This window comes from Notothenia coriiceps, unplaced genomic scaffold (assembly GCF_000735185.1).
Source record: "Notothenia coriiceps isolate Sejong01 unplaced genomic scaffold, NC01 NC01_scaffold00008796, whole genome shotgun sequence".
NCBI classification, from domain to species: Eukaryota; Metazoa; Chordata; class Actinopteri; order Perciformes; family Nototheniidae; genus Notothenia; species Notothenia coriiceps.
In genome coordinates this window covers 1-27,915 of record NW_011341497.1, presented here as the reverse complement: position 1 = coordinate 27,915, position 27,915 = coordinate 1, and the positions used below count along the sequence as shown (strand labels likewise).

At 40.5% G+C, this 27,915-nt stretch overlaps 3 protein-coding genes across 3 annotated transcripts in view; 1 reads left to right on the top strand and 2 right to left on the bottom strand.

Moving 5' to 3' along the window:
* The window catches only part of fkbp9 (FKBP prolyl isomerase 9), a 12,067-nt gene extending 4,168 nt beyond the window's left edge, over positions 1-7,899 (bottom strand). Inside the window, exons 1-7 of the mRNA XM_010770349.1 lie at positions 7,555-7,899; positions 6,358-6,503; positions 4,058-4,247; positions 3,825-3,970; positions 2,589-2,778; positions 1,465-1,610; positions 1,161-1,350 (exon numbers count right to left, since the gene is read on the bottom strand). Coding sequence (XP_010768651.1) covers positions 1,161-1,350; positions 1,465-1,610; positions 2,589-2,778; positions 3,825-3,970; positions 4,058-4,247; positions 6,358-6,503; positions 7,555-7,757 — 1,211 coding nt within the window. The 5' untranslated portion in view covers positions 7,758-7,899. The remainder of the gene's footprint in view (positions 1-1,160; positions 1,351-1,464; positions 1,611-2,588; positions 2,779-3,824; positions 3,971-4,057; positions 4,248-6,357; positions 6,504-7,554) is intronic.
* An 811-nt stretch (positions 7,900-8,710) lies between these two features.
* On the top strand, positions 8,711-13,065 carry crtap (cartilage associated protein). Its single transcript, XM_010770348.1, has 7 exons — positions 8,711-9,298; positions 10,130-10,279; positions 10,664-10,835; positions 11,044-11,172; positions 11,265-11,410; positions 12,075-12,158; positions 12,679-13,065. The coding sequence occupies exons 1-7, from the start codon at positions 8,837-8,839 to the stop codon at positions 12,754-12,756; spliced, it is 1,221 nt and encodes a 406-aa protein (XP_010768650.1). The 5' UTR covers positions 8,711-8,836; the 3' UTR covers positions 12,757-13,065.
* Positions 13,066-18,054: 4,989 nt separating this feature from the next.
* Positions 18,055-26,305, bottom strand: susd5 (sushi domain containing 5; the record flags this gene model as incomplete). Its single annotated transcript, XM_010770350.1, has 4 exons — positions 18,055-19,907; positions 20,695-20,883; positions 21,984-22,093; positions 26,128-26,305. Coding segments are annotated over 4 exons (2,330 nt in total), but the record flags the coding sequence as incomplete, so codon positions are not given.
* Positions 26,306-27,915: the final 1,610 nt, after the last annotated feature.

Below are 27,915 nucleotides of genomic sequence, written 5' to 3'. Positions count from 1 at the left end.
ACACTGTGAAGCAACAGATGGAATCTACAACCGCGGACTTACTGCTTGGGGTCCCGCCCAGAAGTGAAACCGACCAATGAAACACTACCAACTCACTGGCTAGCTCGCTCAGAAGTGAACCCGCCAATAAACAAATAGCTAGGAAGGAGCAAGCGACAAAACTCCTCCCCACCTGTGTAGAAATGTTGTGATCATTTTGAAGATCGGCGCTCTTGTTTTTGACTTGCCGTTCCTGAGACGTGTCTCACACGGTGGTAGAACCTGAGCCCGGAGTACTCTGCAGAGTGCTTCGTGATTAGGTGATTGGGTGATGTATTGTATGTTTTTACCATTAAAGCAGATTATTGTTTAACCCTTATCCTGGTGCTTTGACTTTTCCTTCTTTTAAAACAAACTCATAGAGAAACGCGCGAAGCAGAGATTCTGCCTCAACACCATCCAAAGAGGGGCTTGCAGTAACACAGCTCTACCAAATGCCCTCCTTTGATCCTTTCCACTGAGATGCAATTTGTCACATCCTGTCCTTTTGTCAGTCTCCCCACCATTTGGTCTTCACAGACAACAGATGGTTTAAACGCCCTTGCCCTCAAGATCAGCTCAGAGGTCAGGTCATTTTCTCAATGCCAGCATGAATGCAATGCATTATCAACTCTGCTGAATAAGTGGAATGGATTTAAAGTGGAGATTCTCTCTTCAATATATTTTTTTAAGGATTTCTTTCACAAATTGATAGTGAGATTCACTATTCTCACATGCACTACATCCAGGTAACAAAAATGCCGTATGAAAAGTTTCTTTCTTTGTAATGGAATAACGCTTTAGCTATTTAAAGTGGAGATTTTTTATTCAAATTGGACCTAAAGGATATATTTTAAAGAATCTCCTTTAAAAAAGGAGACTTTCTTTTGACGGAAGTAACCCTTTACGTGCTTGTCCCTGCAATGTTATTATTTCATTCACAATACAGCTGTACATTCAATTTCTATAAAATGTTAAAAAGTCTTAGAGTGGGAAATCAGTGGTACAGATTTCCCCTCATACCAATCCCTGCATGAAATGTAGGAGAAACATGAACATTTTAGGGAAAGACTGGATGTGTTGAAGCGAATTAAGATGTTCTGCTTTCCCAGGAGGCAAGTGTCTCACTAAGGTTTACTCACGTAGAGTCAATGGATGTGCCGTCCATCAGAGAGGCGTTGTAGTGATATTTGATAAAGTCTCCCTTCTTGGTTTGTTTATCACACTCCTCTGGTTTGTGGACGGTGGTCATCACAGCGTTGTCTGTCGGGTTGTGGAAGTCGATGATGTCGATGTCAAACACCAGCACAGCTGAACCAGGGATCTTAGAGCCTGAGAGGGACATGGTAAGGGAAAAAAAGAAAACAATATTAAAAGCTGCAGACAAAGAAGAGTAAATGGAGACATTTTGTGTAACAGTTTAAGGTATTAGAGCATTGCACACACCTGTGCCCTCCTCTCCATAGCCGAGATGTGGCGGGATGATGACGGTGCGTTTCTCTCCGACACAGGCTCCAATCAGACCCTCGTCCATGCCGGCGATCACGTAGCCTTTGCCCACATAGGTGTCATAGGTATGATTACGAGAGTAGCTGTGGAAGAGAAATATTAACAAAAGTATTGTTAAACTACCAGTTACAAAAATCAGTCACAATGAACTTTCTTATAGTAGGCCTATATAGTGAGTTAATCACATACAGAGGTTGTAGGAAGTGCACAACTGAATAACACCTATAGTAAAGTGACTATAGGACATACAATTATTCTGTCGCGGGGAACAGGGGCAGAGAAAATAAAAGGCTAAAGCCACTGTTTGCATGAGTTGCTTTCAGCGCTTTGTTTTGGAGGTTACATTTGTGTTTTTTCTTGCCATGAAAAAAGCCAAGGTAAGATGGCATTTTAGAAAATAACTTCAAATTCCTTGCATGGGTTTATGTATGCATTTTGCTTGTATATATGCAATATATAACACAATATATTGACAGCATTATACATGAAAGAAGAAATATGGTATAATTGTCTTCAAGAACATTATTTTTATAGTTTTATTTCAATCTTTTTTAGACTTTTAGTATGTAAAGACACTTTCTTTCTGTCAGTCGACCAGTCTTTGCCAAAGGTTACCAAACAGGAAGTAATCTTCTGTTTTGATAAGTAGCAGTATTTTGTAAATCAAACAAAACATTTCCACTAATGCTTTTTAAGTTTTGTTTCTTCTCAATGTGGCTTCGGTGCAGATAAATGCTGCCGCCCTCAGGCCACTTGAGGAACAACAGACATGAAATATTAATTTCAGAAACAGCGTGTCAAATATATTTGAATGGTTTATGAATTTAAAAAGGTATAATTACGACAGTCTTTGTTATTATTTATCTTGCTTTGTCCCGTATTTTATATTTTATGTATTATTTATATTCCTATTAAGTTACAGTAATGCTCATCTGTTTCTGGTTTTATATAGCACATGGTAGTGTGAAAAAATAATACAACTATCATTTAAATTAAATGTTATATTTACTATGAGCCTTTCTGTGTGGCTAATAGGATGAATATTAAACACTGACACATACCTGGAATCAAAAAATGTTCCATCGAGGAGGCTGCCATTGTAGTGGTAGCGCACAAAGTCTCCAGTGACGGTCTTCCTGGTGCAGGATTCGGGCACCACCTGATTGGTCACTGTGATCCCATCTTTGGGGTTGTGGAGGTCCAGAAGCACGACGTCAAACACCAGAGATGCCTGACCCGGGATGTCGCTACCTGGAGAGCCAAGAAGAGGAAAGGTTAAAGACGAGAAAAAAGGCACTACAGGAACTCCAGAAACATTCTTACTCATTCTTCTTCCATTGATGAATATGTTTTAAAATTGTTATTTTGTCAAACTATCTTTTCCAAGGTGAACTTTAAACTATGAAAATGTGATGTTAACCTCACAGCATGGTAACCTTCTGAGAAGCTTGAAGCAATAAAGGAACATGTATTTATAATATATCTGGTATTGTTACATAAAGTGAAAGCCTAATTTGAAAGTTGGATGAATAGATATTACCTCTCATACTGGATGTGATTCTATTTTGCTCTTTTTCATTAGGTTTTAATTGTTTCCTTCATGTATGGAAAAGGCAGTTAATTTGTATTAAAGATGATATTCACAAGAACAAAGTAGAATGAATAAATAAAGATTAAAAATACAAAAACTGTTATACATTTTTTTCCTATATTGTTGGCTGTAAAATGAAGACAAATGTAGTCTTATAATATATTATTTAATATAATATATCATAAATTATAAGTATATGTTTGTACTATTATTCATCTCTGACTACTAGGTAAAACCAGATGAGTTGTGTAGTTGAACTGCATTTGTGTGTGATGTACTGCCATCTAGTGCTTAAACTGTGCAACTACAGCATCTTTTGATTTTTACTGTGATTATCAATCTCTTCTTTTTCTCAAAAATCAATCACAGAAATAAAATCAGACTCAGAAGAGTGAGAAAGAGTGAGAATAACACATTTGAATGTGTAAATAGATGAGTCATTGTGGGTAATTGAAAGTAAATGGGTGGATGATGATGTTTGGATATTGTACTTAGTTTTATACTTCTTTATATAATACTCGTAACCGTCTTAGTTTTTTTTTTTTTTTTTTTAAATCATTGCAGTTCTTATGTATCCTTTTCTTTTGTAGGTTTTGTTCCTATGTGCCCTGGTTGTATGTCAAAATGGTACCTCACATCTTGAATAAAGTTATTAAAAAACAGACCCAAAGAAATAAATCATATTAAAGAATGTGTAAACACTCACCATCTCCATTCTCTCCATATCCCAGTGACGGGGGCATAGTGATGATGCGTTTCTCTCCAACACACATTCCCAGAAGCCCCTGATCCATACCGGCAATCAGCCACCCGATCCCAACGTAAGTGTCATAGGTGCGCATACGGGTGTGGCTACAGGGAGGGGGGGAGGAGAGAGGTTACATATATGTGTTTGGGTGCATTTTTCTTTTAAATTGGGGATTATTTTACCAAACAAACCTGGAATCAAAGAGGGTCCCGTCCAGCAGGGTGCCATTGTAGTGGTAGCGAATGTAGTCGGACACCTCCACCTTCCTGGAGCAAGGGGAGGGGGTGTGGTAGGTTTTGATCTGGACGCCATCCTCCGGGTTCCACACGTCGAGCAGCAGGACGTCAAAATGGAGAATTGCGTCGGCAGGGATGATTTCACCTGAGGGGATAAAAACAAGTCAATCACTTGTCAAGTCAAGTAATGTTCAGCAGGAAGTACCAATGTGCTTGGTAAAAGAGAATGAATGCTTTAGGCATGGTTGGGAAACTGTAATAGAAATAAAATGTTGTGCATCAGTGTTTATTTTATCTTATCGCGTGTAGGTCAGTTAGTGAGTGATTAGACGTCCAAAGACCTAAGGCATTTTGAAATGTTTTATGTTTTGAATATAAATCCAAAATTCTGCACTTAAAACGTGTCCATTTATTTAAAAATATACTTTTAAAAGCACAAACTTTTGGAGACATTTAGTTGTGAAAGTTGGAAAATGCAACCTCAAAATTAGCAAGTCTGTGTGACCATTACCAAATAAATTATAAACTATAATATTGGCATTATGTTCTTGATTTTGCCTTAAAACAGCCCATTATTTAAGTCTAAATTATATCTGAGCAAGACAACTTGCAGAGCAGCAAAGATTGCTATGCGAGGGAGAAAATGCAGGTTATTGATACATTAACTCTATGGGGTGTACTCTGGTAATCATTTAACCACATAACAAATCCCATTTTAACCACTGAATACCATTGCCTTTCAGAGAACCTGCTGGTCAAAGATAGCCATCTTGTGGGAACAATTATAACCTTACTGCCACTTTAACAATTACTTATCAATGACGATGACATTTCCAATTAACTTATATATTCAAAACATAATCAAATGTATGCCGGGTGAAAACAGCACTGTCTACTACAGATACCTGGGTGCATGTTTCTCTGCCATGCTATATACATCCAGGGTGTAAATAGACAATGTAAATAGCATTGTTGACTATTTGCACCCGGGTGAAAATAGCATTGTTGACTATAGTCACCCGGGTGCAAATAGCATCTGCCTTAAAAAATGTTTACCCTAATTAGAACTAATGAACCTTTACAGAATATATTTTATACATTATATTTTAACTCTAAACGTACATTTGCATTGAATTGTTTTGGTTCTTGCACTTTAAAATGATTAACATGTACTAACATGCGTATTTCTTATTACCTGTATTGAACCTGTTGAACCAGGAAACATTGATGTGATAAATTCCATCTAATGAAGTTACTTTCTTACTTGAGTAGTTGTAGAGATATATATTTTAATTCTTATTCAAGTAGTTATATTTTCTTCCTATATTATTTAAATCATTACCAATGAAAATAATACTTCCTTAAGTACCATTGTTGTTTACTCTACCCACCAATGATGTAAATAAGCAATTTAATCTTTACTGCTTATTAGCTGTCAGGCCTCTTTCCGGTTTTAATCCCTTTCTACCCGCCCCCCCAATTTTCTTCTCTCTTCCTGATGTTCCCTCTGATACAGACTCAACTCTGCCTCAGCTTTTACCTGTCCACACATGTCCCCCACTATCTCTCCCATTATCTAACTATTGCATACACACACACGAAAAACATACACCGACTCACGCCACTCTGTAAACAGAGCCTTCACATTCTTCTTCTCATCACTAAAATCAAATGCATTCAATGCGACATATTCTGACACAAACACTCTATGGTGTACTGTGACCTCCTTGTTACTTATGATTATTATATATATATGATTATATGATTATATATTATCAAGATTTAGACATGTTATCTGCCAGCTGCTGATGCTGTATCATCTGTATTACAGTTAATCTCAGCTAACAATATTCCTCTCCCTCCTCTGAACTGCTTCCTGGTTTGTGATGCCTCTCTGACATCATCCAACATGGACTCCTTGGGAGCAGCCCACTTTCTGATTCGGCGGAATACAACACACATTTTGGTGTGTATTGTTCTCAATACACACCAAAATGTGTGTTGTATTCCGCCGATTCAGACTAAGACTAATTAAGACTGTAAATGTTGTCCCTTATTCTCCTGCCAATGCCAGACCAAATTCTCGTATTGTTCTGATGAGCAGTGCCGGCTGGGCGCTCTCTCATGTATTAATAATAACTCCCAAGAGGATTAAACTAGCCCTCTCTCAAGTGGATCACTTTTTATTTGTGATCTCGCCTCATCCATAAAAATAAACAAGGATAGTGCTGTAAGACAGGAAGTTTAAAACATACCGTATCCCTGTTTGCCATAAGCGAGGTGAGGTGGGATCTTGACCAGGACTCTCTCGTTGACACACAACCCCACCAGAGCTTTGTCCATCCCTGCAATCAGCTGCTTCTTCCCAACAAACACATTGTAGGTGGTGCCACGGTCGTAACTGAAACACAAAAACACATTACTTTAATATAACTGTGAGAACATGAATGACCGCATTACATTCATTTGGTTCCTTGCTTAAATTACAAACATACTGTTGTTGTTGTTGTTGTGACCACATTAACTTGTTATTGAAAAACTAAATCCTAAATCCCTAATCTCATTCAGAACATTTTTTACTTTGGCAAAACTTTTCACAAGATGTCTGGCCAGGATCTTGTTTCAATGTCTGGTGACAATTCTCTTTTTTTTGTCAATGTGTGCCTGGACTTGAGTTTCATCATTTAGTTTCAGCATCTTTACATCCTGTGATTGAGATGTATCATTGATGTACAAAAAGGCAGATACAAATGCGAAATAATTAACTTTATATGAATATATGTGAGCACAGGACCTTCTTTAGAATAAGGATGTGTTTTTTTCTTTCACCGGCCCAGGGACTACAGATGGTAAATCTCTAAATCTGGTACAAATCATTTTTTTTAGATTATTTTAATTGTGTCCAGGGTGCATGATATCAATACAGTTAATAACCTTAACTAAAAATGTGCAATTAATTAAATGACCAACATTTAAGTGAATCTGGAGCTTTTGGGGCCCATGGGGGACCAGGGGCCCGGGGCAGAAGACCACTTTGAGTGGTATGCTGTTATTACAGTTTAAAAGCTTGGTGGTTCCCAAATTGAAGCCCAACGACCTTTTGAGGTGAAGGAGGGCCAACATAAGAAATAAGATTTGACCCACAGGTTTCAATTAATCGAGTGTACTCTCTAGGACTAACCATCATAATTAATTAGTTAAATAATGAAAATATCTATCAGTTACATTTGGGGCCTTCAGTGTAATCTCTGGGAATGAAAAACTCTTTTTATAGCCCTTGGTTTAAGCATCCATGGATTCAGAGCTCAGCCTGCCTGCGTGGCTCACAGGGGCGAAACACTCAACGCGCACTTTTACGCATCACGCGCACGCTGTTTGCACCCTGCAGCCCGGTCTGCTCTGCACCGTGAAACTAAAAGTGAGAAAAAAAACATTATAGTCGTGATACTCACCTCGAGTCGAACTTTTTGCCGTCTGGAAACATGCCGTTGTAGTGATACCTGACATAGTCGCCTACTTTGACTGCGCGCACACACTGTTCTGGCACGAATGTTTTCTCAATGAGGATGTCGTCTAACGGTACCGGAGGAGCGTCGCAGGCGGCAAATGCCACCAGAACCGACAGAAACAGCATAGCATGCAAACACTGGATCATTTTCACAGCTGACTAATTCTCATACGATGGAGATAACTGCGGGTATGGCCTGTGTGAGTAATCTGCCTCCGTGTTCCCCGGTACTTTGGCTTCCTCTACTCCGACTTGGACAGAAGTCCTGCCCCCGGTCCCAGCTCAGGAATAATCACGTGTCAAGCTAGACAAACTGCACAACATCCGGTTGTGCCTTAAAGGTAAAAACGTCTACTGGTCGCCTTAACACCATGTCTTGTAAATACATTTCAAGTTTAAAGGGCTGTTCAATATATGACCATATGTCTGCGTAAGACACAAACGTACAATCATTTCTTAGACAAATATTAAAAGCTTTTATTTTGAAATGGCACTGTGTCGTTCCTGTCACACCCTGCTTCTTTCGGGCTGGCTTGATGCATTTAGGATTGAATGGGATAGTTTTTGGGCACCACGTATTGCTCTTGCGCAGTGCAGTCTCTGATATATGTCAACGTGGTAACGAAGGGGTCTCCATATACAGCTGCAGACACAAACCCCCTCTGGGTCCACAATAACGAACACATCTGGACACGCCTCTTGAATGTAGTTAAACTGTAACAATGAGCAGAACAAAAAGTTTGCCTTTAGTTGGTTTTGATATGTTTCATTATGTTGTGTTGCTGGGGTTCAGGAATTTAAAGGGGGTGCAGAGCAGGCAGGAATGTCTCTACGTGGCAGTGGGAGGGGCTGCACCCACCGGGGGTTCAATTATACTTATACTTTAAAGAGCTGTATTTCATTGGATTATGTTCTTTGTCAGTCATACATTAAAATAAATGCAGTATAACTTTGCTCTTTGTCTAAAAAGTGCAGGAACTTCTCCATTAGTTGTGATTGTATTGCATAAAGCTCTACACTCTGTCAGGTTTTTACTTGTAATGTAACAGGAAAAAACAACAGCAGTGATTTACTTGTGATATAGTGGGAGGGGCAGCTCCAGCAGCCCTGCGCCCGGGGTGGGGAGGCTGTGTCCGGATACGTGGTGGAACTTGAGGCGGTCCTAGAGACCCACGCACCCTCTCCTGGTTCATCCCAGCCCACCATTTACGCTTCCAAAGTTAAAAATGGCACCCTCCACTTCTTCCCAAGTCTTCTCGGCGCTTTTACTCGCATTTTTCCTCTCTGTGGTGAACTCTCAGTACGAAAAGTACAGCTTCAGGAGTTTCCCCAGGCACGAGCTGATGCCCCTCGAGTCCGCTTACAAATACGCACTGGACCAGTACACGGGAGAGAAGTGGAAGGAGACGGTGGAGTACATGGAGGTATCTCTGCGGCTCTATCGGCTGCTGCGGGACAGCGAGGCCTTCTGCAACCTCAACTGCAGCTCCGTCAGGCTGGACGACGAGCAGAAGTTTGCGGAGTTTGCAGAGCTGCGGGCGTTTGGAAACGTTATGAAGAGGGCGCAGTGCCTGAAGCGATGCAAAGAGGGGCTGCCCGCTTTCAGACAGACCATGCCCAGCCGGGACACCATAGAAGAGTTTGAGAGGAGGGAGCCGTACAAATACCTGCAGTTCGCCTACTTCAAAGTAAGGAAATGCCTTGAATGTGGGGTCAAGGGGCTTTAAACATGGCACTTGTGTGACTGTTTGTCAACCATAGTGGAGATGATGTGTTTCAGTGCATCCACACTTTCTATTTTAACGTCACTTTGTTTTTTCCTGAAACGTGTTCTGACGTCACTTACGTGCCACGGATACACAGGGGGGTCTGCTCTGCAAGAGGGGGAGGTCCTGATCTTTCACATGTGAATGCTTGTGTTTTCTTGTCATTCCTATTAGGAAGTAAACAAACCCTAATAAAGACATTTAAATGATCATCATCAACCCAACAAGGGATCTAGCCAGCAAGCACAGTTATTTTGATATTGCACCCTTCATAGACATCAGTCACCAAGTCCATACAGTCAAAGCAATACAGAAATACTTCAAGTAGTTCAGATTTAAGATTAGGTTATGAATCACAGTTTATTTAGAGTCCAACGTTGGCTCACATTAAGACTTAGATTCTTGTGTCAGTTGTCTTATTTGTACGTACAGATTATATACAAAGGTTTGACAAATTAACAGGAAAGGTTATAGCTGAAAAATGGAAATAGTGTATATTACTGTGCTATTTCTTTGTTTTTGTCTCGTTTCTTTTTTTATTTGTCAATCAATTACTTTTTTGACTCTTGAGTAGATGTAATGTCCCTGTTTTTATATATCTTAAAACCTGAATATTTGACTTGATATGACCTGATAATTGCCATAAAGTCATTAATTTCTAGAGAAGAAACACATCGACCCTCATCAACCTGTACTGATGAGCAAAACATAAAATAGCGGTTTTACAGTGTGTGTTTGTTTTATTACTTCCAGTCTGACAACCTGGCCAAGGCGGTCTCTGCTGCTCACACCTTCCTGCTGAAACACCCCGATGATGAGATGATGCAGAGGAACATGGCCTACTACAAGAGTATGCCCGGATCCGAGGAACACCTCAAAGACCTGGAGACCAAATCCTATGAGGTATAAAAACAAAATCTTTCATTTGTATATATTTTTTCTAAATAGCTGACAACAAGGTTAACAAATGGCTTTACAATCGAACTGAAGAACAGGAACAATAACAACATAAAATGTATTTATGAGTTAAAAGATGCAATACACAACAAACAGAGATAAAGAACCTTTGCAAAAGTGATTGAGAGCGACTCACTTAAAAACCAGTCAACATGGTGTGTTTTTTGGAAAGGATTTAAAAGATTAAACTTATTTTGCAAGCCTAATTTCTGCAGACGGTTGGTTCCAAAGTACAGTAGCCCTAATCAGTCTCTCACAGTCACAGTTTCAAATGTATTTTTTTTATGACACAGAAAATAAACATTAATTCCATTCTGTGTGTTATTGCAGACACTATTTGTGCGTGCGGTGCGGGCGTATAATGGGGAAAACTACCGTACTTCAGTGTCAGACATGGAGCTGGCTCTGCGGGACTTCTTCAAGGTCTACGACGAGTGTTTGGCTGCGTCTGAGGGTCCCAGAGACGTCAAAGACTTTAAAGACTTCTACCCCTCTATAGCTGGTCAGTTCACCTGCAGGGCCTTCGATCCTCCTGCTCTGTCCATCTATTAGCGTGTTTCTCTTTTACTTCTAGATAAATGCCCCATTTTGCATCCGTCTTCTTTTTGTTATGGAATTAATCCTTTCTTCAACAGGTTTTCTGTTATGTCTAAGTTTAATCTTTATTTCTTAGCATCTTGTTTCTCATGTTGTTACTAATCTCTCTACAGATCACTACATTGAGGTCCTCGAGAGGAAGGTGAGTTGTGAAAGTGACCTGACGCCTGTCGTCGGGGGTTTCATCGTTGATAATTTTGTGGCCACCATGTACCACTACCTTCAGTTCGCCTATTACAAATGTGAGTAGCATGTTGTTTCCTAAGATACACTTCTGTTTTATGACTTGTGATGAGAAGCCCTGGTTTAAGCTCTATAATTGTTGTGTTTTTAGTGAAGGACCTGAAGAACGCAGTACCATGTGCAGCCAGCTACATGCTCTTTGACCCCAAGGATGAAGTGATGAAGAATAACGTTGCCTATTACCAGTATCACAAGAAACTGTGGGAACTGACAGAGGAGGACTTCCTCCCCAGAACAGTAAGAAATATGAATGACTTCAAATCTTTTTTCTCCAGTTCCATAGGTCCCTAGTTTGCTAGACATAGATTAATCAAACAAGATATACCTGCTAATTAGTGAGCTTTCAGCATGGATCAACTACTGAACAGACCAAGCCTAGGGGCCCTATTTAAGGGACCCCCTGGCTTTCTCCCATTGAGACACGTACTAACCAGGAAGAGACTTGCATGACCTCAAAGAAACAACAACTATAAAAAGATAGCTGCCTTAAAATGAATACAAATAGACACAAAGCAACTGCAAGGCAATGCATAGCGACTACATTAAGGGGCAAATCATCCACAAACAAAACAAAAAAGCTCACTAATTGTTTCTAAACTCACTAATTAACATTATTTTCTTTGTTTAATCTGTACTAAAACAGAAGTGTGAGAACTGCAACTGTTGTTGTTCCTGGGGTTATGTGCATACTTCTCGGCCAGGCGCAGAGACGATGTGAGAGAAACAGTGTAGCACTTTACAGTCTTTTTAATCAGCTAAGCTATCTGGCTGCTTCACGTTATTAGTTTATATTAAGAGACACACATGCCTGGGGAACCTTCTTAAATGGTTTCTCATTGTTATGCCTTTGGTTCACTGTAACTCACATTTTGTCTGCTGTGCTCCTTTGTGTGTGCTACAGGAGGCGCTGCGGTACCACAATCAGACCTCTATGCAGTTAGGGATGTTGGAGTTCTCCAAACAGCGCCTGGTGAGCGACGATGAGGTGAGTGCCTTTGTTCAGCTGCATATTTTGATGTGTTAATGCACCACATCAGGAGACCTTTAGCCAGTAATTAGGTTATCTGTATTACACTGAAAGGGACACAGCTTGAAAAAAAGACCTGCATGACTCACGTGACATCATTTATAGTTTGGATGAGGATACCTCATGTAACTTATGTAAAAACCTGGGAACCTCCTGTCTGGTCACCTGACACCCTGCAGTACAATGTGGACACTGTGTTTATCAGGCTACAGTGTTACAGACGGCCATGAGGTGGCAGCATGACACTGGCTCTTCTTCAAACTATTATGATGCAGCACAAGCACTGTGGCAATTAGGGCAACCCCACATAAACCAGGATTACATGCTTTATGCGTTAAACACCATTCAGTTATTCACTGTAATCTCTTTAGTAATGCCAGGTATGAGAACTGTGTGAGGGAGGATTTATGCTAATGTCCTTCAAACAGACCCTCCTGAGTGGATTTTCTTTATTTATTTCTTATGTGTGTGTCTGCAGGGAGAGGTGTTTGAGTTTATAGATCAGTTCCTGGAAGTTGTGGAAGAACCCAAACTGGAAACTCCGCCTAAAATCTGAAACAAACAACAAAACAAAACCACACCCGCAAGTTTGTATTTATTTTGTTTTGCAAGAGTCTGACTGATCACTGTGTGTTAACCTGCAGATCCACATCCTGAGTTTTTTTTCCTATTTCCTTTTTTATGCACTAAACCTCCAGTTCAGTGGTTATGGACAATGGCTACATGATTTAAAGACAATGATAATAATAGAGATATTAATATTTTAACTCACTGTTCTATGGATTCGTTCCTCCACTGTGAATCATGTATGTTGTCTGTCAAAAATTGTCATTTTTACAATAAAAGGATAATATAACTTGCCAAACATCAGTCTTTTTGTTGTTATACTACAGATGCTGGTTTTCACGGTGTGGTCAATTGTAAAAATTAGAGGGTCCCTATTATGCTTTTTTGGGGTTTTCCCTCTCCTGTAGAGTGTTAGGTTTTTGTGCATGTAAATGGTCTGAAAGTTCCCTCCAGAGGGAGTTTCTGTCCCCCCTGCCTGAAACACCTCCATTGGACTCCTTTGTTTACTTCTGTAACAAAGTGACATCACTACCTAACACTTGCGCTTCTATTGGCTAGCGCTCCAACATTCGTACGTGATATGCTAAGGAGTAGAACATCTCTAAGCGGCCAGCTAACCAATCGGAGCAGACTGGGCTCTGGTTTCAGACACAGGGTGAAAAGAGGTGCTGCAGCACAGGAAGTATGAGAAAAATAAAGACCTTTTTGAACATTAGCCAAATAAAATACAATTATGAAACCTGAACATTTGCATAATTGGGTCCTTTAACACATTTAAAAAAAACTTTTGCTTGAGAGTTGATTGCTCAATTCATCAAGTGAATAATAGCGTTACAGTCCAATAATTTTTTACTGGAGTCTTCATGCAGCAGGATTGCAAGCGTCCTCCTGCTGAGCAGAGCAGCATGCAGAGAAAACACTGAGTTGTTTAATAATGTTTGAACATTGAGTCTCTGTGCAGTTTGTCACATGATGATGTTAAAAACCCACAGGGGAACATTCTCGCTGTATTACTGTATCCCTCTGTGACTCTGCGTTCCTCTGCTGCCTGTATCCACCCGTCTCTTTTATTACCTGCTCTTCTCATTTAACAATGACTTCCTATTAGCTGCCTTCTTCTCTTGAAACATACTAAAACAAATTCTGAACATTTCTTGAACATATCACAAAGAGATCGGCGTATATCGCGGGAAGGGGGCACTTGGAGTTTACTAGTAGCGGGAAGGGGGCACTTGTCTGAAACATAACATTAAAGGCTGATGGCAGGGGTAAAGGTCAAAGTTACACCTTTTATACGAAAAAGTCAGTCACTTTCCCATAAAAAAACGTATGTCAAACAATGAACAATAGGCCATGCTATTTGAGATCTACAAGCTGACCTTGCAAAAATTAAATTAGACACCAAAGTTCAAACCACATGTTTAGGAGTTTATTGGGAGAACACGTATACAGTACACATTTCATCCTGACACCACACACATCAGGCTGTTTGAGATGAAGAAGAAACAGACATGGAGAAATATTAGCATCATGTGAATGACAGAAACGCCCTTTAGTTACTATCAAATTTGTGATTTTTGCATCACAACTCTCTCCATCTTCTTGATGACCACTATTAGTCTAATTGAACATCTGCAAAATGTGTGACCAGACAGTTCATTGCTAAATAATCTACAATCCATGATATTGCGAGGACAACACTTGTATTTTTATCTAGGTGAGATAAAGGGCAGTAAAGTATGGACATTTATATTGGAGTTTACTAGTAGTAGTAATCCACAGATGACACTTCAAATATGTCTACCATCATCTAAAACTATTTCACTACCCAGGGGCATGTATTACATCATTTTTTAAAGTACTTTAAGATCATGATGCACAAAATCTAATAAAAGTTTGACTGTAGCAAAGAAAACGACATACGTTGTAATGTCTAAAGTCAACTGTGCTTGACTGTCTTTTTGAAGAAATAACGAACTGAAGTAGTGTTTAGAAGGTTATTTTAGTAGGGATTCATATTTACGGAAACATAAAGACAGTAGGTAATTTATTCCCCTTGCCATCGCAACATTAGGACACTAAATCGATTCAGATACCAAAATACAGAAATTAAAAAAAGTAAGAAATATTTGTTATGAAATCAACAATAGTGGGTATTCACTTCCTCAAACAAACAAATCCTTATTTTATAACATGTTACTAAATAATACCATTTTAAAACAACTTTTTAGAAATCAGGTGAGACAATGATGGAACATTGATGATTGTTCATGACTGATGACACCAAGAAGTGCTTTGTCACCTAGGTTTGACATTTATTACAAGTAAAACACCTCGTATTTAAGGTATTGCCAAGTAATTATTTGTGTAGTCTTTATACGTCACCAAATACAAACTCTAATATCTAAGTTCAAACCCTCCTAATGCTATTTAATGTATTTACATTTGCAACTTTTTATCAGCTATCTTATTTTTACATTTGACCTTTGCTCTTAAGTGTTTGGCACAGTACGAAGACAGTGAGAAAGAATATCACTGATGATGCAGCTATAGTACACTGTGAAAGTCTGAACTACGACTGGAGAGGTAACCACACAAACATTGTGAAATTCTAACTAAATTTGCTAACAGTGCAAATTATCTGATGTCCCAAACATTTTAAATAAAACAGCGGTTATTAAAAGTCCAGTCGAGAAAACCCCTCTTAAAACTTTCATTCTGGTTTTTTATCTTGACAAACATAACAGAGCACGAGTATGAAGGTAAATTACATTGATTTAATTCCAAATATTGAACACCATATGAAAGATATTACATGCGCCTGTTATTAACCCATATTAACCCAAAGTCATAGGCCTACCTACATATACTCAACAAATGTACACATTTTCACAAAACCGTCAGAAAGTGTAGGCTACTAACCTTAAAAGGAACAGTGAGTTCATGTGCATGAAATGATATGCACATGAAGCCAAAAATGGAGCAAGGGTAAATTCAAAAAGTAGCCGCATCGTCCTGGCACCTAGGCCCATAGAGCATGCGCACTTGAGTTTCCCCGCCTCTTTACTCTGCTATCCGCTCAGTCAAATGAATGGAAAGAGAAAATAACACTGGATCGGATTTAGCGCATTTTACTACTTTTAGACCCTCATGATTTATATGAGGGGTCTGAAAGCATACTCTGTAGTACTGGGTAGTTTATTTAGCTAAAATAAAAGGTTCAGTAATTTACAGATGTCTCTTTTCCAATGTGAAAATCAATGAGAAAAAGTCACAGAAAATACAGCAGTGTAGTACCACTGTTCAGCCACTGCGAACATTTGCTTTAACGGCCGGCGCACTTCCTGGGGGCTTGTTCCCTCCGAGATAGGGAGCCGTACCTCTACAACGCAATCTGCCAAGTTGCACCATCATGTTTCTACAGTAGCCTAGAAGGGAGAAACCAAATTCCAGCTCTAGAGAGTGCCTTTCAGTTTAAGTTCTCCAACTTTCTTGGAAATGGGAAGGGTGAACAGAGGGATATTTAGTTGTTTTTTTTAGGAGCCGCATAGATATATAAACACTAGATGGCTTAAGGGGGAGTCGCCAGCGTAGCTCACTGGCGGCCATCTTGCCACAGTCAATAACTACTGCAACAGCTGTTGTAAGGTAAATGATCTGCACAAAAATACTCTTGCTGAAACCTTGACTGATTTACAAACGGTTTGGTTTATTATAAACGTTATTAGCATGGCTATAATACAGGAGACAACAAGACATGTTGAAAAAAAAGTTCATTATTATAATAAGTATGCAGTATCATAACTACATCTTTGATGTTTATAACAAACCAATCTGTTTGAAAATTGGTTGAAAATTGAGCAATCTATGATTATTTCAATAGTGCACCATAGACATAATGTTATGAATGAGCGAGCTGCCTGTGGCAAGATGGTCGCCATGTGGCAACGTCGGTCTCCGTTGGCCAGCAGCGCGGTTGAGTCATCTAGTGTTTATATATATCTATGGGGAGCCGTACCTCTACAACGCAATCTGCCAAGCTGCACCATCATGTTTCTACAGTAGCCTAGAAGGGACAAACCAAATTCCAGCTCTAGAGTGCCTTTCAGTTTAAGTTCTCCAACTTTCTTGGAAATGGGAAGGGTGAACGGAGGGATATTTAGTTTGCAATCTTCAACCTCAGCATTAGATGGCACTAAATCCTATATAATTGTTCTTAAAGAAAATTAAATGTTACCATGGAGGCACCATGATGTTTTATCTCTGTTTTGCCGTCAGCAAACACGACGTACCGCTGATTGGCAGATTGCACGCACCTGAGACACACACACACACAGGCACAAACACACACAGGCACAAGCGCACAAGCACACACACACACACACACACACACACACACACACACACACACACACACACACACACACACACACACACACACACACACACACACACACACACCATGGGGATAACTCTGAAGTCTGGATGGTTCATCCTTCAGCAGCCCCTTGTCAAAACCAACAGTGGCATGAAGATCTTAAAATGTTTCACCTGCCATCCTTCTTTCTCACACCTTTCCCTCCATACTGCTCACTCGACCCTCTCATATTTTTAACTATCATCCTCCTTTTTGTTCTTACTGATAACAAAATAACCTTGTCTACATTTGGGACAACCTGCCCAAGTCTTCAGCGCTCTTGCCGTTGAATAACAAGTGGAATAAAGCTGTTATTTTTTCCAACACAGTTCTCAGGCAATCAGAGAGAGATTTGGATTTGGAAAAATCAGGAAACACACAACTGAATAAGCAATAAACATCAATGAAGTCAACACAAATTGAACACAGAGAATCTTTAACCACAATGTCCAAGAGGCTGAAGTCTCAGTTCATATATTCAGGCGGGCAGGCATGCTTTCTTGTGGTTTTCCTACATGGTTATTCCCTTATAATATCCTTTTTCAGTTCCTGGAGTTGAGTCCAGCCCCTCTCCGGTTATCCAGCTAGATGTCAGAGCTTTGAAAATATTGGATAGGTACATCATAGATAGGTAAAAATCCTTAAAAACGATCTTGTTTCACTGTGTTAAACATCAGTTCTTACTGCTTTGCTCAATTTTTATTTTCACCACATTTTGCTCTTCAAAACAGGGCCCATCTCTTCATACCTATCCAAAATCTTCATTTATTGATGAGTTTCTAGCAAGATGAAGGCCTGTGGTTCCCTCTCAAATTTCTCTGAATTTTCCCCTCCCTCCCAAATGTCTCTGCCCTCCATCATTGGTCGCCCTTACACTTTTTGCTGCATCTCTATCTGTTGGCCCTGTCTGCTCTGACTCTGGCCCTTCCCGTTCATCTCGTACATTGAGCTCTTCTTCTGTTTGTGGCAGTAGCACCACACCCCAACGATCACCGCCGTGGCGATAGCGCACACCGCCACGATTATGGCAGCAACAGTGGGACCTTGGCTGGAGGACCTCGGAGGGCAGTTCTCACCGGTACAGGTTGCCTCCCCCAACTCTCCCTCCACCTCACCCCTCTCGCCGGTCTCCCCTGGAAGGATGTGTACAGTGTGCTCTTCTGTAACTCCGCTGTCGCTATCCTGCATCGGGGGAACTGGGCCATGATCCAGGAAGGGGTGCTGAGAGAGGTCGTCCTGCCAGGAGTGGGTGGGAGCTGCCTGTTGGGTGTCGTAGTCCAAGGTGTCTGAGTGTGAGGGGGAGTCGGAGGGCTGTGAGGGAGCAGCGGTGGGGATGAAGCCCGGCAACATTTCCTCCTCTCCTCCTTGAGCTAAATCAGGCTCTGTTGTGGAAGACGCAGGTACTTCTGGTAGGCTGGTGTAAGGGACGGGTCTACCAACTTCCACCTCATTAGGTCTGTCAGTTGTCCTCACAACTGTCCCCCTCGCTGTATCCTCTGGTCTAACCCTTTCTGTTGTGGAGTCCCCTTTCTCTGTTTCCTCCAGGACGACAGGGTAGCCGTCCAGCCAGGTGTCGTCTGTGGGGGCTTCTTCTTCTGCTGTAACATTCTGTTTTATATCCGTCTCTTGGGAAAAGATCACACGCTGGTGACTGTCATTGTCGTCTTCGTGGCTCTCATGGTCATCGTGGTTATGGTCATCGTGTTCATGGTCATTGTGGTCGTGGACATCGTGTTCATGGTCGTCGGGTTCATGGTCATCGTAGTTATCGTGGTCATTGTGGTCATCGTGGGCATCGTGGGCATCATCGTGGTCATCGTGGTCATCGTGGTCATCATGGTCATCGTGGTCAGTGTTACGATCAATATCTTCCTCCTCAGGATCATAAGGCTCCTCACGGTCATCACTGTCATCGGGGTCAGGATGTTCTTTAGATTCGTCAGGACGTTCTCGATCATTGTCTTCTCGATCGTCAGTCACATCTTCATGCTCTTCGTAGCTTTCATGTTCATCGTAAGTATCGTCATACTCTTGACCTCCGGAGCGAACACGATCCCGGTCGTCTTCGTGTTCACCCATGTCATAATGGTCTTCATGATCGTCTGTATCTTTGTGCCGGTCCCGTCTGTCCTGGTCATCAACCTTATCTGGAATATAATGCTTCACATGATCATCTCCGTCGTCTTCCTCCTGGTGACTCTGTTCACCGTCATCATGGTTGTCCAGGTCGTCATGGTCGTCGTGACCATGGTCGTCAACATCAACTGGATGCTGGTGGTGGTGCGTTTCTTGGCTGTCCTGCTCTTTGCTCTCCTCTGATTGGGCGCCTGAAGCTCTCTGTGTGTTCTGTGTGACTGGATTGGTGGAGGCTGGATGTCCCTCATCCTGGAAGGCCTCAGAGGGGAACCAGAAGAGGTGTTTCTGGGAGAGAAGAGACACAGGTGCTTCTGTAGCTTTCTCCCCTCCTACTACCACAAATGTTGTATCGATGACCTCCTCTTCCACTTCAGGCACTCCATGTTGGTCTTGATGCTCCTCCTCTACTTCGACATTGAAGCTTGTCTCTTGTTGAACCTGACGCCTTTCCCCTTGTGGGTATTCAGCTCCGTGCACCTCCTCGTACACCTGACCCTGAGCCGCCTCTGGCCTCTCGCTATGGTGGTCTGCCTCTCCATAGGAATCTGGAAACTTGTCCTCGTAGTCTACGTGACTTTCAGTCTCATCTGCAGAAACACAATGAAACACTTGATCAGGTGACGAGTCTACATCAAATATAATGTTTATTTGTTTAATCTCAAGGAGAATAAAAGAGTCCTTGACAAAAAAATCTCTTTTAATAGATTTCATTTATCAAGACGGACAGCAGCCAAAATAAAAAACATTATTTAGTTGTTTTTTTTTTAAAGTGAGGCAGTCTCAGAGTATTGTTTTCACAAATGTAAGAGTTGTATTATTGTAAGTGTTTACTACAGTCACTCTCTTAGTATACTAGCCTTTTTATATTTATCTTTCCATAAAAATATCTTATCTTGTTAAACCTGCAATTTCATGTCAATCTGTCACGGTGGTATTGAAAACATTCGATCACCGTGACACTATTTTAGGACTGTTTAGGAACTCCTGCTGTAGCGCACAAACATGACAACGACGCTGTGAGCTAACTATGGACACAAGCCTGGCCTTTTGCTTTCATGGACAACTCTTGCCCTCTTCTTCTTCTTCCTCTGAACCGGGACACACGATGGCATGTCACACTGAAGTGTCATCGCAGCCATTTCCAACTCACAACTGAGAGTCTATTTTCCAAAAAAGAGTCACCGCCCGATCACCTCACAACACTGGGAGCTAACAAGCAAGAAGTGAGAAGGTAGACCTCAGAGTGCTCTCCTGTACGTCTCGGTCAAAGCTCAAAGCTTTGAAAAAAACGAACAAAAGGGGGGCTTTCTGTTTTCTGCCTCTTTCTATTTCTTTCCCGCTCCTGCAACATAAACTGTTTAAACACCTTCTTACCTTTGACACAAATCTCCACTAATCCGTACCACTCTCCACAGCTGTCGCACAGCAGACTGAACGCACTGCGTCCACTGGGCATGACATGACCGGGCAAACATGTGTACAGCAGCTCGTCTCCCATCTCATACCCAGAGTGCTCCTGGAGATGAGCGTTAGGAAAGGATGGAGGGTCACCACACGGCACATCTGTCAACAAAAACAAATCAACACACAAAAAGTCCATATTCAGGATTAAACAGCACGGTTAATGAAACATGACTCGTGGTAATTATTATCCAGTTTTACAGCATGACTATCCAACTTGTAAACAGAAAGAGATTAGAATGACGCATGGGGCGGTAAGCAAGAGCTTTGTGGTAAATGTGGATGTAATTTTGACAAACAAAACCACAAACAATGCCACTGGGAAGAGGCAAAGGCTGTGTATTGTCTTCACTCTGGTCTTATTATGTATGGTAATTATAAAAAGGCAACACAGTTAATCTGAAAAATATTAACATGTTCTTGACAAAAAAAAGGTTTATTTTCTTTTTGTTATTTCTGTTATTCTCTTTCATGTTTTTCTAAATGTAAAATAACGCCCTGTTAGATTTTTTATTTTATTTATTATTATCTTTAAAGCGCCCTGAAGTGGACATTTTAACATCTTCATTTTAGAATTGGGCTAACATATCACTCTATACTTCCTATCATAACTATAACGATATAAGCACAAATGTTGCCTGTAAATCTGTTTTGATCTGTACTGTACATTTTTCCTCACAGCAGAGTGTGTGTGTTGTGTATCAACAGCTACAAGAGCTCTACTGTTTATGAGGAAAGACTAGAGACCTCTTCTAGGTAATGCCAACAAATAGTCTGATCCAAAACTAACGACTGACTGCCCCCCCCCCCCCCTCTTAAATCCAGGCCAGTGTGTGAAATGCTATGTCTGGCCTTACGTACATTCATGGATCAAGTAATACCTTCACACACTCTCAGATATTCACGAGGAGGCAGAAAGTTTGGTATTTGACGACAGATTTGAGTAGAAACATAGAACTGGCAAACACACACACACACACACACACACACACACACACACACACACACACACACACACACACACACACACACACACACACACACACACACACACACACTGACAGGATGGAGAGTGTTGAAAGTAGAAGATGGAATGAAACGCAGGAACACACACTCTTTCACACCTCAGTAAATATCTCAGGAAAGATCCACATACACACACACAAATACAAATGATGTGTGTGTATGGTGTGTTTACTGACCCCTGTCTTTGATACAGAAGGCGTCCAGGTTTTCAGAGTCCTCGGTGGCGTTTTCTGTTCTCACATCCACTGCTTTCAGTGCACTGCCCACAACGTTACACACCGTCATCCTAGATAGATAGAGATAAAAACACTCATTAATTCCAATGTGATATGGGTGCATATAGCCGAACAGCCAAGCATTTAATTAAGGATGGAAGCATTTTTTAGATTAAGATTAACATCGCATTAAAAAACACACAATAAGAGCAATACATTTTTAGACAGCGTTGCTCAATACTCTGATCTGATTGGTCAATTACAGAATACACCAGTCTGTTATTTCCCTATAGCAGACAACTGCTAGATACAATTCTGATGGTAACAAAAAATCATTTGAAATCATTATTATGTGTCAGATTATTGATTTATTTAGTAAATTTTAAGTATTAGGCAGCATAATGTATCATAACTGTTTTATTTTTCTTCATTAATCACTGAATGGCACTGACCCACAGGCTGGGAACCACTAGATGAAATACCTTTAGCAAAAAGTAGTACAAACTAGCCTCCCCCTAAGCAGCTACAACGGTTACATGCTGCTTACTGACAAATGTGCAGTATTATCAGTCGGATAATGTCATATATTATTATAACATTACACCACTGACAACATTTAAGTGAGATCTCTGCACACGGATCAGTATCACACGTAAAGCTGCAGCTTCGGTTTGTAAACGGGTAATCTGACGACATGCGCAAACAGATATACGTGCTGCTCTTTGTTGCTTATTTAAATATTATTACAGAATGACATCAGTGTCCAGAAACACACATCATGGCTCAGACATGCTGCAGTATCAGCAGCTGTAGCCTCTGGCACAATATTATCACACTATGGTCATTAATAGATGTTCCCATGTAGGAGCCTTCAGTTACAACCAAATTCAAACAAAACATTAGCGACTTAATATAACACATTCACCAGACAAAATTAGTAACGCCTACAAAATGTAGTGGCAAAAACATGCTGAGTAAATAGTCTATTTTTGTTGCCACGTTAACGTTTATAGCATCATTAGCCTATTTGTCATCCAAAAGCATCAGATAAGACTGACTCTTACTTTCCAGACGGATCAAATGTAGCTCCCATATCACCGTCATGTGGAAAGTAAATTCAAAGTTCCGAAACATCATTAAAAGTTAGACTTATTACACTTTTCATATAATATTGCATGGTGATATTACTAATCAAGCATCATTAAAGGGATACTTGTGTGGGTTTGGGTGGGTGTTTGCAGTAATTAAGTTAATCAAAGCATCAGTAATTGGAAAGAATTTGACTGGCAGAGCAGTGAGTTTGTGAGAAGTGGTGTGAGTCATGCTGCATGCTTGTGCCATGCTAACTTGAGCTTATAAGGACAAAAATCTGAGAGAGAAACGGGCAGCAAGACAGAAATCGCCAAGAAAACATTTAGAGAGAGACAAAAAACAGACTGTTTTAACATTAACTTGCTCCAGGCTTCTTTTTGTATGTGTATTATCATAGATAAAGGGGCCTTATTATGATAATTTTCCGGTTTCAGATATGATGCTCAATAACGTCTTTGAAGAGAACGTTAGGATTTGAGCCTTTCCAGATTTTCAAACATTTGGTCTACCTAAGTTGTAAATGTATTATCTTTTCAATTTACACACAGCATCTATTGCACGTCTGTCCGTCCTGGGAGAGGGATCCCTCCTCTGTTGCTCTCCCTGAGGTTTCTCCCGTTAAACTGTGGGGTTTTTCCTTTTTTGGAAGTTTTTCCTTGTACGATGTGAGGGTCTAAGGACAGAGGGTGTCATACTGATATTCTGTACAAACTGTGAAGTCCACTGAGACAAATGTAACATTTGTGATATTGGGCTATATAAATAAACATTGATTGATTGATTGAACATTAACATGCTCAAAGACCTATACAACACACTACAGGAAAGTAAGAAAAAACAAAAAAGGCCCCCTTTAACAACAAAGGTCGCTTTGGATAAAAGTGTCAGCTAAATGCAATGTAGGGTAATTTAATGTATTTAAAGGGAAAACTCAGATATGTGTGTGTAGATGAGTCGGCTGGTATTTTGTGTTTGGTTGCCGGGAAGTAGATCTGTGATTGACAGGTAAGAGGAAGACGTTAAGGTAGGGGAGTCCATCTGAGAAGCATTTTGTATTATGCAATAGACCTAAAAAAATTCAAGGACTACAGGTTTACTGGCACTAACACCACAGCGTTACTTGTGGAAGCCATAAGAGGTAAGTGAGAAAAAAAATATCTTTATTCTCTGATGACTTAAGAATAGATAATAGGGGAAAAAGGTTATGCAAGGATGATCTTTTAAGTGACGTTTTTTTCGTCTGTGAAAACATTTGAACTCTGTATTCAGCTTCAAAATAAAAAGGCCACATCCAAGGAGCTGATAAAATGTTATGAGCTCAAATATTGGCACCACCATGGTCTTGGCGCATGAATTCATCCAAAAAATAAAATTGAGATTTGGGGTGGGTCACAAGATCAAGACAGAGAGAGAAGAAGGTCTGGGTTAAAAGGATACCCTCGGCTTAGACAGACACCAATAGATGGGTGATACACTGTGAAACATGGTAAGAGGGTGTGAAAGCTGATGTCCACTGGCCAACACCAAGAGAGCACGGAGTGTAACGGAAGAATAAATGTGTCAGCTTTTCCTCCGACGAGACATTTGTCATTCTTGGACCCAATTTGGATCAGGTTCTGTTTCATATCTTGTCCAAGTCTTTGAATTATAAGCCATCGTTAGGTTGCAATACCTAATTCAGCCAATTTTCTGTTTGTTACGCACTTGAAGAGGCACTTTGAGTAGGCATGGAATGATACTATTGATATGAGTATCCTGTCCAAACTAATTTGAATACAAAATCTTAGAAATTATAATCCTGGACACATTACATTTTAACAATTGCAAGCATTGACAAGTGAGACTAAGCTACATTTTTATGTGGGTCATTTCAAAGCAATGACGTATGTGAGGAAGTGCACAAAACTACAGGTCATCATTGAATGACCATATGAGGCGTGCTCTAAAAGGGAGTAAATCTCTATATACTGCCATGTTAAAAGCCCGACTTTACACAGAATTGTCATAAAGTATTGGTGTCAGAGTACAAGAGCTTATTTCCCTATTCATGAATATTTGGGTGATTTGTACCGTTACAATATACTAAGGGTTCAGTAAAAGCATTATTTGGGCGTTGTCGCTTTGAATGACAGGTGGGTGCCTTCTCAGGATGTTAGCCACTATCTCTCTGTGTCCCCTTGGCCCGCCTCAACTCCACGGATGATGCCCATTTTTGTTTTATCCAGGAGTTAGACAATGGGGTAGGTACCAAGATGGCCTTCGCCTGAGCCACTCAGTTTGAGCTTCACAATGGCCATTCGGAAACAGAGACTTTACTTTTTACTCATGTTATTCTTTCTTCTTTCGGTCATGTTGTTTTTTCTCCCTTATTTGGAAATGTGGTCCTAGAAATTGTGTTTAACAATCAATTGGGGGCTTGAAGTAGGTTAGTCCTCTGCCAATACCTCGAAGAATCCAAGGCAGTTTTTGAACACAACACAATCAACCCACCACCATCTTTGTAACGTCAGCACCATGTACCTGAAATCACCTCAAATCAACCCCACAGACCAATCATGAATCCTCTCATCACCACAAGAGAACAGCATAAACATACTGTCAATCACCTCACTATAAACTAACAGTGTGTCTTCCTACTCCTGGCCTGTCTCACTCCCTGTCTGTCTGCTTCTGTCTCTGGGTGCTGAAAGCTGTGTGTCATGTTACCGTGGAGATGAGAGGTGTAAATGGAGGCAGTTGTCGACATGACACCCCGGCTCAGAATTCCCTCCCTCACCAGGAAGGAACAGAGGAGTCTTTCTCCCGCTCTTCCTCTCTCCCTTTTTCTCTTTCCCTCCTGAAATGTGTCACTCTCTTCTTCTATCTTCCCACTCTCTCTTTAACTGCCACTGCTGCCTTTGCTTCCTCTCTGTTTCATCTGTTCCTTCAACCGCCGCACAAACACACACAAGAGCGCACACAGCAATATGACCTTTGACATCTTGAGAAATCAGGCACAAACTTATTTTCTTACCCCACTGTGCCTCCGTAGAGCCACCCGCGGGTGCACGAGGAGAAGAAGCACTCCTCCACGGCGTGATGCAGCTCCTCTGCTGAGGCCAGGCGGGCATGTCGGGCGGCACAAGCCCCCTCGGCATCTCTGAAGCCCTGCAGGCCGGAGGAGTTCCTCATGTCCAACACGAACACTCGACCTGAGGAGAGAAAAGCAGGAGGAAAAACCTCTAGAACTTCTTATACAATATGATAAACCTTATATATTCAAATATTTATCCCAATATACAAGGTTTAAAACAGAGTAGAAGAGACTATAGAGCTTTTGTTGTTCTGTTCTCTTGTGTGTATGTGCATGGTGCAAATCTGGATTGAAAAACAAATTGTTATTATTCAATCAGTTTTATTTTCCAACTTTTTTCAGTTTTCTATTTCCTCTTATTTGATCTTGCTTTATTTTTGTATCTTAAATGTAACTATTATTCCCAAGTGTGTTTTATTTTCCATCCTATTCCCCATTCACTTTTATACCCTTTTAATGTTCATTCTATGTTTCATTTGCTTTATTGTAAAGCAATAAAGAACTAATGATGAATTATCTATTAATATAATTGTTATTATTATATTGCATAATGTTGGGCTTACATTTATTGGTCATACATTGTTGAGGTTGCTCAAAGTAAAGCAGGTTGTCTGTTTTATTTCATGTGAAAGGATACTTTAAGGCAGCAACTCACACGTATGGATTTAGACAATTATATTGAAATATATAGCTAATTATGTGTGCAATGATGCAGATTTGCATTGAATACCACTATAGTAAATCATAAATGTATCAAGACATTGCTTTGGTAATTAAGGTTTCAGCATATCATCTCATGACATGATCGCTCCAAATTCATTTTACAACATAATAAAAACTATATTTTGGAGACATAACATGAAAATGTGCTTCATAAAGTTTGATTTATGTATGTGTATTGGCTACAGATGTGGTCACTTTACTGCATCACAGGAGCATCATTATCACCTCATTGTCACATCATTAGCTGGTTTTCAGGATCACAAAGAAATGTGCTTTTATATTTAACATCTTAAATCTAACTATTTGGACATTATTGCTAATGGGGAAAGGGAAAATACTGATAAGACTAACTTGGGCATGTGCCAATTATAAGTAACGGTTAGCGCTGCTGCTGCACCATAATCTAACTTTTATGTTGGAAACCACCTGATATTGCAACTCATTATTATGAGTGGGAATACAATTTTAATGTGAAATGAAGCTTGTCGTCACACGTATAAAACAATATGTAATAATTTTCTTTTTCTATTAAAAAGGAATAAAATATTAACTTACCGTCTGCATTTACAACAGATGTCCCCACAAGACAAGCCAGGCATCCAAAGAACAAAGGTAGAAGAGTTTTGTTACAACGATCCAACATCTTTTGGCACAATCTCACTTTTTTATGTTGGAAAACGTGTCCAAAAAACTTCCACACGACTTGTGTGTGCACAGTCCTGCAGGTCAGAGAGCCGGTGGAGAGTCCTGCGGTGGACCGAGCGGCAGGTATGCTTGTTGACAGTTCCGGGTGATAACGGAAAGAAAACGGTGAGAGCGTCTCAAGAGCGAGGCGCAGTATATCTCCCCCAAATACTCGCCCTCGCAAGCAGATGGAGCACCGGTGTGAAAACTCGCGTGTCCCTGTCAGTAAATACGTCACGGCTCAAAATCTTGAGGTTGGGCAAAGGGCGGTGTGAGAGGGAGAGAGAGAGAGAGAGAGAGAGAGAGAGAGAGAGAGAGAGA